The 13,647-nt window shown below is 39.8% G+C and overlaps 1 protein-coding gene across 3 annotated transcripts in view; it reads right to left on the reverse strand.

Moving 5' to 3' along the window:
- Window positions 1-13,647, reverse strand: part of INO80 (INO80 complex ATPase subunit) — a 55,787-nt gene that overhangs the window by 26,857 nt on the left and 15,283 nt on the right. For all 3 annotated transcript variants that reach the window (XM_083506047.1, XM_083506046.1, XM_083506045.1), the window contains exons 8-22: window positions 13,284-13,337; window positions 12,439-12,642; window positions 11,390-11,585; window positions 11,164-11,231; window positions 10,197-10,406; window positions 9,801-9,881; window positions 9,347-9,442; window positions 8,354-8,413; window positions 7,277-7,419; window positions 5,696-5,780; window positions 4,335-4,452; window positions 2,871-2,956; window positions 1,695-1,862; window positions 1,112-1,245; window positions 464-531 (exon numbers count right to left, since the gene is read on the reverse strand). In XM_083506047.1, coding sequence (XP_083362173.1) covers window positions 464-531; window positions 1,112-1,245; window positions 1,695-1,862; window positions 2,871-2,956; window positions 4,335-4,452; window positions 5,696-5,780; window positions 7,277-7,419; window positions 8,354-8,413; window positions 9,347-9,442; window positions 9,801-9,881; window positions 10,197-10,406; window positions 11,164-11,231; window positions 11,390-11,585; window positions 12,439-12,642; window positions 13,284-13,337 — 1,771 coding nt within the window. The remainder of the gene's footprint in view (window positions 1-463; window positions 532-1,111; window positions 1,246-1,694; window positions 1,863-2,870; window positions 2,957-4,334; window positions 4,453-5,695; window positions 5,781-7,276; window positions 7,420-8,353; window positions 8,414-9,346; window positions 9,443-9,800; window positions 9,882-10,196; window positions 10,407-11,163; window positions 11,232-11,389; window positions 11,586-12,438; window positions 12,643-13,283; window positions 13,338-13,647) is intronic.

Raw genomic sequence — 13,647 nt, forward strand, 5'->3', positions numbered from 1 at the left:
ACTAGTTTAAGATCAATCTCGTTAAATGAGAAGAATTAAAAAAACAGAGCTCTGAAAAATGAAGTATTTGCAAGATAAACCAATAGATGGAAAATCTCTTATGAAACAATGGGGGAAGCAGTGATGGCATACACCAATAGATTTAAGAAGACTGCAGGGGGTCAGACTAGAAGCCCCTTGAGGGCTCTACAATTGTTCTACAATTCTAAGGTGAGTTCTAAGGTGAACGACTGTTCATTTATTGAGGAGAGGGTGATAAAGATTTCATCTACAGAAAGGAAATTTGGGTTAAGCATTAAGAACACCGAAGTGTAAAACAGTTCAGGAACGGAATAATCAATCTAGAAGGCACTGCCTTCCTTGGAACTTCAATTAAAATAAAAATTCTAATCCTAATGCCAATAAAATGTCTTCCTTCACATAATGAAATAAGCTAACTTCACCCTTATGTTTTTCAACCTACCTCTCCTATGGAAGAGAGACTGCTGGATGTGGTCTGGAGCAAAAGGAGAAAGTAAAAACTGCAACCACCTATAAATTGACAGAAGAATAAAAATGGGACAATTTAAACATATATTAATTAACTCCTGTTCAAAGTTTTGTTTCTTTTGTATGCTACCCTTCCTCTAAGGAGCTCAGAACATTGTTTTGCCTAACAATGCTGTGAGAGAGATTAAGCTTCTATTCAGTCACAACAGCTAAAATCCATGAGTTCTCAATTGTTTTCTCTAGGCTACAATCACTCCAGCAGGGAAGATCCCAAAATGGCTTCAAAAAGTACCAAGAAACCTCCTCCATGTTGCCCAGAGAAAGGACTTCCTTGTTTGTTTTGAAGCCATTTTTTAGTCTTCCCTGGTGCATTTGTGACTTATTATTTCTCTACGTCCCATTAACCATAGCTGTGAGTGGCTGATTTTTCACAAAGCAATTGGTTAGATTGGTCCCCACATATTTTGCTTTGTAACTCTTGCTCTACAGGGTCTTCTGACTTGCTTTTTAAACAGGAAACAAAAAATGAAAGGTTAGAATCTGGATCCCCTGCTGGCTCTGGGCCCAGTATAGCAGGTTCACCTGTATCTTCCCTCTTGGCAGGTCTGCCAACATTGCTTACCTGTCCCGGGAGTGGTTAAACACCCTGATTTGCCCATGGCGGTAGAGAAACTTTGAAATCTGGTATGGCTTTACTGAAATGTGAAATGGAGACCAAGTTTCTTGTCGTTCAAAGAGTTCTGGGTGATTGCAGACCTATAAAGGAAATTTAAGTCGTCAGAAACTGCAGAGGGAAAACCTGTGTATTAATTCTTCATAATAGCTGGGAAAAACCTGGACAAATTGCGAAGCACGTCCTTAATAGGACTACTTGATTAAAAGTGGTTTGAACATCATAATTTAAAAAGTTAATCATTTTAGGCTAGGCACATGTGAAATCTAGGCAATATAACTGTGTTCTCGATTGCCCATCCTGCTATCTTTCCAAAGGATTCACTCTTCCCAGCACAAATTAATTTGTATTGTGTGAAGTGGCTAGAACTCCAGCTGTGACCTATTAGCTGCAGCATACAGCCACAACTAAAGACTGACTGCAACTTGTTCAATGTTGCACTTGAATGTAATGGAATGTAGGTATCTGGTCATTTTTGCTGAAGTGATCATCAGACAACCATATCAGTGTGACCAGTATTCACAAATCTCACCTTCCGGAACTGCATGACTAGATTCATGAGGCTACTGGTAGTGTTCTGTGCTTGCTGAGTTGTACCCATGGAGGACTGCAAAAGGTCATCAATAGAAATTTTGTTCTTCAAAGCCTGGTACAGTAATTTTTGCCGGCTGGTTTGCTGGCAATACATAAGGATCTCAATCTTAAAGAGAAAGAGAGAAAGAGATTGAAGCATATTAAACTGTTATTCAGAGAAGACAATAGCAGAGCTACGTTCAACCCATACACAATCCATGAATGACTGTAGTGGATAGGGAACTCACAGCTAGCACAACCAGATTAAAATTAAAAGAAGGCCCTCCTTGATAAAAAAATACTTTTAAAGAGTGCACGAGACAGAGAGTGTAGAGATGGGGCTTCCTAGATTTCCCCTGGCCTGGGAGGGAAGAGCGTGGATGAGGTGGCAGGTAATCTTTCAAAACTGAAATCCAGAAGCAGGGAAATGAAACAGAGAGGCAGGGAATGGAAACTAAGCGAAAAAATGTTATTTGTGAGATATCATGATGCATTATAGTCAATGTTATGGAATAGGCATAATTTTGTGGACTGAAAAATGCTAAGAGTAGCTGCATGACAGAGCATCATACTCTTGGTATGATAATGCAAAGTCTTCTTTGGACTTTTAAGTCTGATTTCGCAACATTTGATTGTTGCGCTGAAATGCTGCTCATTGCAAATAAAAAGCAAAACCAAAATCCACCCCTACAATTACTACATTGACAATAAAAAACTAGGTTTCACTACTTTCATTTTCATTTCATCGTATCTCATAACTGCTAGCAGTGACCAGTTTATAAAACTGAAGTGATGCAGCCAAGGTCTTGGATCTGAGAATCAGCGCATTCTGATAATTGACAAAAAGGTTTGGATACACAAGCTGACAATGCAGCATCTGTTCATTAACTGACTTTGCTTTGGAAAGACTGTGCAGCTTTAAGGATTTTTAGGGTCACATTTTATATGAATGTACAAGTTTTGAGAGAAGATGACAATACCATTCGACTGTCCTGGCAGAAGTTCAATAACTATTGGAAAGGGAGAGGCCTTTTGAATTCTGATTTAAGGGAGAACACGAACACTGTAAATTAAAGCCTTAAAAAAATGGAAATAACAAACATGAGGGAAAAAAGAATTTAATTCTGTTTGGCACCTTATCTGACAGCTCGTTTTCCACATCTTTTTTGATTCTCCTCAACATGAAAGGCTTCAGGATCATGTGCAAGCGAGAAAGCTGATCTGAAATTTGATGAGAAAGAAACAACAACCTACGATTAAAAACTTGTCAGTTTGCATTTCTTAGTATAGAAAGTGTGGATCTGATGTGTAGAGATCTTTCCTATTCTAATTCCTTCAAGAGGGTTCTGGAAGCTTCTCTGTGTGAAAGAAACAAGCAAAAGGTTCATGATGTTTGGGCTATTCCTTCAGAGAAGCTGAGTACAGCTGGCTTAAACTGGTTGTGTTATCTTTTTTGTCAAGGTCATGCTGACTATGATAATAGGCCAGAAGGAGCCTGGGTCTCTCTTCTTTTCTATCTCTTTCCTACTGGTGTGATGCTCTGTACAAAGCATGCTTAATGTTAAGGTTTAGTCTTATTATAAGTTATTGTAAGTTTAAGTTAAGTCTGCTACAACTGGACTTCATATGGACAGTGTCAATCCTGAATGTATTGGATTTGTGACCATTATGCTCATTTGCCTTCAGTAGCATAAAGCTCTTCTGGATGAAATATTAATTGTGTCTGGTCCATTTCTGGAGAATCCGGCAATGTGTTTTAGTTTTTAGTCTGCTAATTATAGAAGTCAAACAGAATCCGTTCAAGAAGTCCGTTTGACTTCTAAAACGTTCGAAAACCAAATTGCGGCTTCTGCTTGGCTGCATCAGAAGCCGTGGAAGCCCTGTGAGATGTTCAGGTTCCAAAAGAACATTTGCAAATCGGAACAATCACTTCCAAGTTAGCGGCTTTCGGGAGCCAAAACATCCGAGTTCCAGGGCGTTCGGGATCCAAGGTACGACTGTACATTAGAATTCTGCTCTGGATCGATATTGAGTAGAATTCATTACAAAACTAGGTTCTACTATTTTGGTTGTCATTTAGCCAAATTTAACAGTTGTACCAGCAGTGACCAGCTCATAAAACTGAAGTGATGCAGTCTATGTCTGGAAACTACTAATGAGCACTGACAATTTAAGTTTTGAAAATAACATGAAGTCATCATAACTAGTAGTTGCAAGGAACTTTATCCTCCATAAATGTGTCTAATCCCCTTTGAAAGGTATCCAATTTGGTGTCCATCACTAGATCTTGTAGCACTTAATACTCAAGTTTATCTATATGTTGACCTAGGAAGTATTTCACTATCCCAAATCTCAGACACTGCAGTATTCTCCTTCCCTATGTGAAAAACTGCTACTGCTGCTCTTTCCAAAAACTCATCTGTAGTCTTATCTCAGCTTCTACAAAAACAATCCTTAGCAGCACATATTAAGTCTATCTGAAAGTAGAGTTAAAAAGCAATTAAGGAACAGTTAACAATTCATTTTGGTCACTGCAGGCAGTTCTGCTCAAGCTGCAGAATTCTCATGCAGAAAAGATAGATTCCTGCACAATACTCACTCTCATCAATGGCCGATTTGTTCTCTGCATGGCTTTCGATATCTTTAGAAAACCACTCATTGAATTCCTCGTGCGAGTCAAACAGTGTTGGCATAATGAAATGAAGCAAAGCCCAGAGCTGCAACATAAGAGTAAAAGTAAGTACTAGAAGTTAACCCACCAAATAAGTATACTATAGAGTCTTGCCAGTAACTCTGTCACCACTTAAAAGGAAACCTTTCAATAACTATGACAGAGAAGCCCCTCTCCACATCTGATGGTAGGGTGAAACAGATCTTTCCCTTTTCTAGTTCCAAACCCAACGACTAGGATAAAGCTATGGGCACAGAGTGAACTCCAGAAAGAGAGGTCAGCAAGAGTGCAACTACGCAGATTGCACTAAAATAATTCTGTTCTCTATGAAAGGTGTCTCAGAGTCACACACGTCTGGGTCACTAGCAAGCTTCTCTGCTAGGAGACGAGAACATGGTGCTGTAAATAAAGAAGCAAGACACAGAATAACTATCTTCCAGATGCATAAAGTGCCCTGACTGTGATTCAAGTGCAGAATGAAGCTCTTCTGCCAATTCTCCCACCCTTCATAGTAAATTTTCAGTAGATGTATAAAGGGTAACCGGGTGCCTATTTGCACTTCAGTAATAGCATCCCTTGCTGCCTCATTCATAGTGGGTGCCCCCTTCTGGGACCCTGAAGAATAAGAAAGGGAGAGAGCAAGCCATGTGCAACTAACCCAGCAGCAGTGTAACAACTAAGATTTTGCATCTACTAGAACTGTAAGGATAAAAATATCATCTGTGACCAGTGAGTGTACCACTGAAGTGAAGCAGGGGTCATTTACACAGCTGTTCAAGGGGTTTCTGCTGAACAGTTAAACTATCAATATATGTAAACTGTGCAGCACCAATCAAAATTTAAGCAACTTCATTATCTTAGTCAGTCAGCTTATGTAGATGTTCAAAGTCCATAAGAAATTGTGAAAACACAGAATCATTCATTTATTCTTCGAAAAACCATTTAACTGGTCTATTATGCATCTTTAACAATTTTCAGTCCAGTGAATGGGATATAATACTTCCGTTCATTTGATCCATGGTTATTGTTATGGTACAGTATCCAGGAACATGGGAATGATATAAGCAAACATATGTGGACTTCTACTAGAAAAGTTCCACTGCCAAAAAGGAGAAGCTAGCTTTTAAACAGAAAATAATAGAACTGTTGCAGTCGAAGCAACAAATGAAACTTCATCCTGTGTGGAGTTTCCTCCCGAAGCAATCGAATTCCATGTTTAGATACTGATCAGAATATCTTTGTTTATAAGTTAATCTAGAATAGTGTGAACTGGAGGGAGTCGTGCATACCTCAGCCATGGTGTTTTGGATGGGTGTCCCAGTCAGCAACAGTCTATTTCGGCACTGGAACTGAAGCAGAATTTTCCAACGAACGCTGAAATACCAATGTTATTTTAATTAATAGAATTTAGCTATGATAAAAAGTGGCAAGAAAGAACATTAATGTATAAGGTATCATCTAGGAAAGAGAACAGACTACATACAATTTTCTTATCATGTTAAGTCCCTACATTCCATTTCTTTCCTGAAGTTATTCTAGAGATGCAGCATAATGTAAACCATATGCTGTGATATAAACGAATGATGTCAAACATTACTGAGCCATAAATACATCTGACCACTAGCTTCAGTCGTGACCCGCAGTCTGTAGTGGTGCTGCCATTGAAGATGGTGCAGAGGCTGCAGCTGGTGAAGAACGTGGCTGATGGCTGGCTGGCGAGGCAGCCTATGGGATCAAGCATTGCTGCTTCTGAAAGCACTGCACTGGCTGCCAGTGAACTACCAGGCACAATTTGAAGTGTTAGTACTAGCATACAAATCCCTTTGTGGCTTGGGACCCAAGTACCTAACAGATTGCCTTCCCCAATACAACCATCTCAGACTCTATTGAGTGGCAGGTGAGGCCACAACTCGGTTGGAGCTAACACAGGATAGGGCTTTCTCAGTGGTGGTTCCCCATTTATGGAATGCTTCCCCTGGAGAAGTAGGTCTGTCTCCCTCATTACTTTCAGAAGCCATTTAAAAACAATCCTGCTTACCCAGGCATTTAATGCCAAATAGATAATGTCCCTGGCAACATTGAAATCATTGGCTGAGATAATGTTTTTAACCATCTTTAGATATGTTTTTTGTTAGCTATGTGTTTCCCAACCTGAGCTCCTTTGGAAGGCAGGTTGGGATATGAACTAAATTAATGAAATAAATATAATAATAATACCCAGGGATTGTACAATGTGCTACAGAGGACTCAAAGGGAAACATCTCCTCTGGGGAGCCGGGCTTACTGTATTACAGGTTCAGTCAAAGTTTATAGTCTTGGATCTAGTGCTTGCAGGGACAGCGTCTTCTATGGCTGCTTCAGCAAGACTTTGAGAGCTCTCCAAGGTCCTGCAGGTACCATGGATTCCTGATATCGACGATTGCCTTGGTTTCTCACAGGAAAAGGACAGCTTTCCATTCAAGTAGGTTAACACAACCCCAAAAATTTCAAGGAGGTGGGTGCTACCGATCAATTCCAACTTAATAACTTGTTAAGAAAGATTTTGGGAAAACATTCTTGCATCCAGTTGAAAAAGTGAATTTTCCAGTCACAAACTGCCCAGATTCCTTTGGGATAATAAAGTATGGGCACCTTGATTTATGTATCAAAATTTATATACTGCTTGATTGTGTTTGGCTTTTTAAAAATAACCTTCTAAGCAATCACAACAGTGTATATCCAAACTAGGTCATGGCAGCTTGATCAGAGATGGAAAAATATGTAAGAAAAGAACTACAATATTAAGCATTGTAAGATAGTATAAATCTGTTACAGCCGTGTTTCCTATTCTATCACTGGCCAAAAAGACTCAAGAATTTTTTCTTTCTTACCTAGAGCTACTCTTCAGTGCCTGTGCCTCATCTAGCACCATGTATTGCCACTTAACCCGTTGAAAATACTTCACATCTTGGACTACAAGCTGATAACTGGTGATCACGACATGGAAAGGAGCATCCTGAGTATACAAAGTCTTCTGCAATTATGAAAACATATTTTAGTTATATAAACTGAGTTGACTCGTCAGTGATACTAAGGTAAAATATCTGTATTCAGGAACTCACACATTACATTCCCCATCTTTTTCCATATTCAATGCCTGAGTTAGTGGGGGGGGGGGGAATCCACACACCACATTAAGAACATTGTTGGTATTCTCCCTTAAAAGTATACCTCCAGTTTCCTAACTAGAAGGTCCTGTAGCATAATGCTTTAAACCACGACATGTAGTTCTACCACTCAGGAAGCAATCTGCTTGCTATAGTCAGACTTCCACTTACATTGTTCTAAGAGTCAGGGCCAAAGTAGTAGCAGATTCTTTCATAAGAAGAGCTCAAATGTTGGAGCAGGGAAGGGAAATTCCCAGAAGTTCAGAACAGAAGCACACAAGGAAAGGGGAGAGTAAGCATAGATGCTGCAACTGGGCAAGAGAAATATAGGATATATAATGTGGACTAGTGAGAACTGGGACTTAAGAAGAAGAAGGAGAGTTTGGATTTGATATCCTGCTTTATCACTCCCCTTCAGGAGTCTCAAAGCGGCTAACATTCTCCTTTCCCTTCCTCCCCCACAACAAACACTCTGTGAGGTGAGTGGGGCTGAGAGACTTCAGAGAAGTGTGACTAGCCCAAGGTTACCCAGCAGCTGCATGTGGAGGAGCAGAGACGTGAACGCGGTTCCCCAGATTACGAGCCCACTGCTCTTAACCACTACACTAGGAAGGTTGTACAATATGTGATTTAGAAGAAACACAGAGGTAGGTATCATAGGGAAGATGAATATTAAACTAAAACTGAAAATGGGAACAGCATAATGGATACGTTTATCATTTGTCCTTTGGGAATATATTTTCATAGTCTATTGTAAATGAACAAGTACCAGAAAGGCTTTTAAAATAAGTTAAGACGTACCTGACTCCAGAATTTCCTGATCACTTTTCGGTCATGGGGATTTCCCCAGTAAGGTAGCACCTAGGACAGACACACAAACAAATGTCAAGAAAGTGCTTTCTAACAAATCTGAAGAGAAGTGGAACTATTTCATATTTCTGCCCTAAGCAAAACACCCCCCCAAAAAAAAAAATCCAATAAAGCATTATTTTTCATGAAGGCAGGCTGAAATCAGAGTGCAGTTCATAGCGTAAAAGAAAAATGCAACAATATTTCTAAAAGCACAGATCCCATTTGTAAGATATTGCTGAACAAGAATAGAAAGTTGATTCCAGCATCAATTTCTCTTTCAAATGTGATACATTTAATGCTACGCTGCCATCTGCTGATAAAGATAGGAACAGCATAAAACAAATTATGAGTATGTATGTACAGTATAGTTTCTCTAGGGCGCTTTTCACTTTATGCAACAACCACATGAAAATTGTGGTATTTTTCTGATAAATATGTAAAGTGTGAAGTAAAGACATACAGTCCCCAAACAGACATAGTACATATACCAAGGAGTTGCACTCCTCTGGCTGTTGTCTGCATCTTGCTTAGGGACATGTTCTCTTCCCTCCACACTTTACATGCTTACCGTGAAAAATGGTGGTAAAGGCAGCTGCTATGTATAGTGTGAAATAATAATAATAATAATAATAATAATAATAATAAATTTATACCCCACCTATCTGGGCGGCTCCCAACAGAATATTAAAAACAAGATAAAACATCTAGGAGGACTTGTGGGCTAGGCACTGGGGTGATGGGACAATCCTCTCAGTGTACTAAGACCCCAAAAAGGTTATTCACCAGAAATTTAGAAAACAATTAGGAAATTACAGCTAAAAAGGCCAGGGAGAAGAGGGGAGAGAATGAACCAACACGCTTCTTACACCCTCTCAATTTTCAGTCTAAGCATATAATAGAACAGAAAGTTAACTGTGGAATCATTTCAAGAATGCTTGTTACCTTAAACCTAGGAACAAATCTGGCAAACTCCTGATGCCAGTTGTTTAGGGTGGAAGCCGGTGAAATAATTAAAAAGGGTCCCCAGATGTTCTCTCTCTGGAAGAGGAAAGAGAACTTAACTGAATGAAGCAATATCCGAAACAACATTAAAATGAAATATTGTGGATAAAGAGAATATATAGGCTATGAGGAAATTATGTAGAAAAATATATACAAAGCTCAGTTAAGATAATAGAGCAGTAGGGCTATAGATCAGGAGGGGGCTGACTAATACCAGGAACACAGAAAATGTGCAGCTATATGAGTCCTGGAAAGGCACTTAAGAATAGCAAAGCAGGTCAATTTGGGTGATGTATGGACTGAAAATAAATGTCAATGCAGAAATGTGTAAGCTGAGGTCCATTTAAACCACATATTAAGTATGGGGGTTGTAAAAGACAAAGAATCCACCTACCTCAGCCAGATGCGCTAACAAGGCAATACTCTGCACTGTTTTACCCAACCCCATTTCGTCTGCCAGGATTCCATTGATGCCCTGCAAGAGTTACAGCCACTTTACAAGTCTAGTCTGAGCAAGACAGACTAAAATGCCCAAGAGACAGCTAGAAAATCAGTAAATTACTGAAGCCCGCTATCCTCCCTCAAACATCAGGTGCCACTTGAAAGTTCCATAATATCTGATAATCTGTCAGGTTATCCCTGATACCATATCTTGAGTTGTCCTTAGAAAGGATTTTTTAATTACAAGACTATGAGCCCAGTTCATCTATTTGCAATGCATCCCTTTCCCTGGAGCTCTACCAAGAAGGAACTCGGCTTAAAGAACTAGCTTCAAGTAACAATCGCATACCTGCTCATAAAGGTTGGCCAGCCAGTTCATGCCTTTCAGCTGGTAACCTTTCAGTTTACCATTGAAAATGGTAGGCTGTGGAATGTCCTCTCCTGCCCGGATAGATGGGTTGGCAAGGCTGTAACTTTCTCCAAAGCCGCTGCCAGACCTGTTGGCAGCCCGAAGGGCTGCTGCCCGACTCTCCTTAGCATCTTCATCAAATGACCGTGTCTAAACAAGGAGAAGTGTGGGGGGAAAGGTTATAACCCCATGAAAACTTAGTGGAATGCCATTACTGTTGGGAAACTGTGTACGTGCAGCTACTCACACAGAGTCAATTAAGGTTTGGCAGACAGCCAGAAGGCAATCTGAAGGAATAAGTCTGCCTGGTGATAACAGAGACATGGAGACCGCTCCCTGATTGGTCAAGCTCTCTCAAGGGAGTGATAATTAATGGCCTACTAACTGTTAGTTCAGTGGTTCATGTAGGAGTTGTGTTCCGTGTCAGAGAGAGCTTGCTAGAAATCCGTGTTCTGTTCCTGTAAATAGTCCACTGTATATAATAAACACCTAACTACAAGTTCCTAGTTCCTGCTTCGTCTATCCTGTGTGCAGCCAAGTCACCAATTGCTTCCGTAGTTTCTGCGTGTACTCTGCTAGGTCTGGTTAAGGTCCTGCAACTAGTCAGAAAGTTGCGAAACACCAATAGGTTTTGCCAATAATTACCAGTGGACAAACCTCAGTAGTTTCTACATGAGTGTAATCAGGGTTAACAAACTCACTGTAGTAATATTTCCCTTTAACTTGCTCTTGCTTTAAAATCAGCAGAAGCCAGCTTTCTCATAGTTTTGATAGACACAGAATTCCAAATTAACAGATTTATGGTGCACAGACTAAACCTAGTAATATATAAGGCAAGCTTAAGTGTCCTGTTCCCATTCCAGGCACTCCAGAACACTTTACTCCATTGTTCTTTCTGAGTACTTACCTGGGCCTGATGAATCCGATAGGCATCTTCGGCATTCTTCAGGGCCTGAGCCTTGTAGTAGTTACTATCTGAAAATACCACCAAATTTGGAAAAAGAAAAAAGTCCACATGGATTAATCTCAAGGCTTCATAGATAGGCCAAACACGCACATATCCAAAAGCCTGCAATACAGCAAGACTTGCATGATTCACCTAAATCATGCTGGAGTTCAGTTCAACTCCTTACCATAATCCTCCTGGGTAATGTTGACTACGACTCCTCCACCAATATCAATCTGCCTCTGGATAGAACTGTCTTCAAGTTTCCTCAAGATTTCCTCCTGGATTCCATCGTGTCCTATATCACGTTTGCGGCTCATGAAGTGGGCATACAGCTCAGTCTGCGTAATCAGGAAGTTAAGTTTTCTCTGCTGCCGTTTAGCCTAAAATAAGTTACAGAAGGACACAGGAAATCACAAAAGTGCTCACTTTGGCAGGACATATACTAAAGTAACCTCAAAAGAAGTTAAAACAATACAGGTAATTTTGATGACTGTAAACATATTGAAGACTTAATTATATCCTTGTACCATTTTAATATCAAAGTGATGACAATCACCCTACTACTGCAAAAAAAAAAAATGTTCTTTCTTGCTAACCTTGAGATGAAATCTTATGAAAAGGCACCATATGTTTATAAGGTAAAGTAGACCTTGGCTGGATTATACAAAAATTAAAACAGAAAATAGAGCTTAGACGGCAACAAAAACAAAAGACATTTTCAGCTGATGAGAAACACAGCCAGGCCTTTCTTTAGTGGCTTGCATATTGACACAGTAAAAGATTACTGTTCAGGGCATGTAAAGAGATCTTATTTCTCAACTAAAGGAAACCAGCACCCTAGCACAGAAAATTGTGCTATGCAGGCCAAAGGACACCTGGCTTATCAGATGCACTTAAAAGGTATCACTCAGACCTGCACCAATGTATCCAGAAACATTAAAAGTATTTCCCCGAGGTCAAGGGTGAGGAAAGGTTGGCCCACCAGTTGCTTTTGGCTGAGATGGAGTTCAAGAACACCTGGGCAGCCAGGTAATCTAAAAGTAACACTGAGAGGAGCATGGCATATTTTTTTAGCTGGGAATTAAACAAAAGCAGTTAGATCACAATCATAAAAAGAAATACAAACTGGAGTGCAGTGTGTTTCTTCTCTTGACATATGGAGCACTGCAATGATTGCAGCTGATATCTCGGTTCTGCTGCCTAAGTTTTCATCTATCTGTGATATAGTCTCACCTCTCTCATCTCCTCATCCAGTTTGCGCTGCTCCAGTGCCTCCTTCTCGGCTCTTTTGCGGTGTTCTTTCTCCACTTTCTCGTATTTCTTCCAGTAAAGAAGCATCTCCTTCGTAAGGCGCCGCGCCCTCGGTAGAGTCTCCTTGCAGTTTTTCTGGGCTTGGATAGCTGCTCGACGCACCTCTCTCATACACTGGTGAGCCAGCTACCAAGGGAAAGGTAGGAAAGATGGAATTTGAAGGCTGCTTGGAAATGGCAGCTAATTCAAAATACTGCTACAAGATAGCAAACTGAGAATGAGCATTAAGAGTCATATTATGCCTGTGCTTCATGAGCTTCACTGGCACCAGGTTAGCTTACAGGCCAAATTCAAAGTGCTAGCTTTGACCTATAAAACTTTTCACAGCTTGGAACCAGTGTATCAGAAATATTGCCGGTCTCCACACAATCAAGATGTCTTTTTCTGGGTTCCCTTGTGATCTGAGGTGCAACAGGTGGTTACGGGGGGAAAGGTTTTGTTTTTTGTTCTTTTAGTAATGGCACAAAACTGTGGAATGCTCTCTAGGAGGCTTGCCTAGTGCCTAGGTTGATGGCACAGACAACCCCCCTTTAATTTTTCCAACATCTTTACTTCAATTGCTTTATCTGCTTTTTTGGTCTTTAGGGGTCTTATGTTTCTAATGATTTGGGTTGAATTTCTGATTTAGTATTGTAAGCCCACGGTAATTTGAATGATGGAATATAAACTCCTATAATACACAAACAGAATAATATAGATTGAAAGGTTTCACATACAGTAAATTTCCATCTTGTCTTAGTATTAAAATAATGTATGATGCATCTTACCTTTCGACTGTTGCTTAAAAACAGGTTTCGGGCAGAAACTTTTTGTTTGTATGCCTAAAAAGAAGAAAGAGTTAAAGAAATCGTTGCTTGGTCACATTCTTAAAAAGTAATTTTACTGTTTCCAAATATATCTGAATTACAATATCAAAGTGTGAGTTGTATAGACAGCTGACTATTATAAAAATGATCAAGCTATGGGGCATGCTACAGCTAAATAAAACACAGATAAACATCCCCCCCCCCCGAAAAGCTATGATCAATATCACCAAGGAAGTATGTTGTTTGCCTTTAATTCCTGAAAACTATTTTTCCTCCTATGGTAAAATGACTATGTTTCACTCTACACTTGTTACTCTCTTTCTTT

Source organism: Podarcis liolepis (assembly GCF_965112155.1).
Source record: "Podarcis liolepis genome assembly, chromosome: 1".
Taxonomy (NCBI): Eukaryota; Metazoa; Chordata; class Lepidosauria; order Squamata; family Lacertidae; genus Podarcis; species Podarcis liolepis.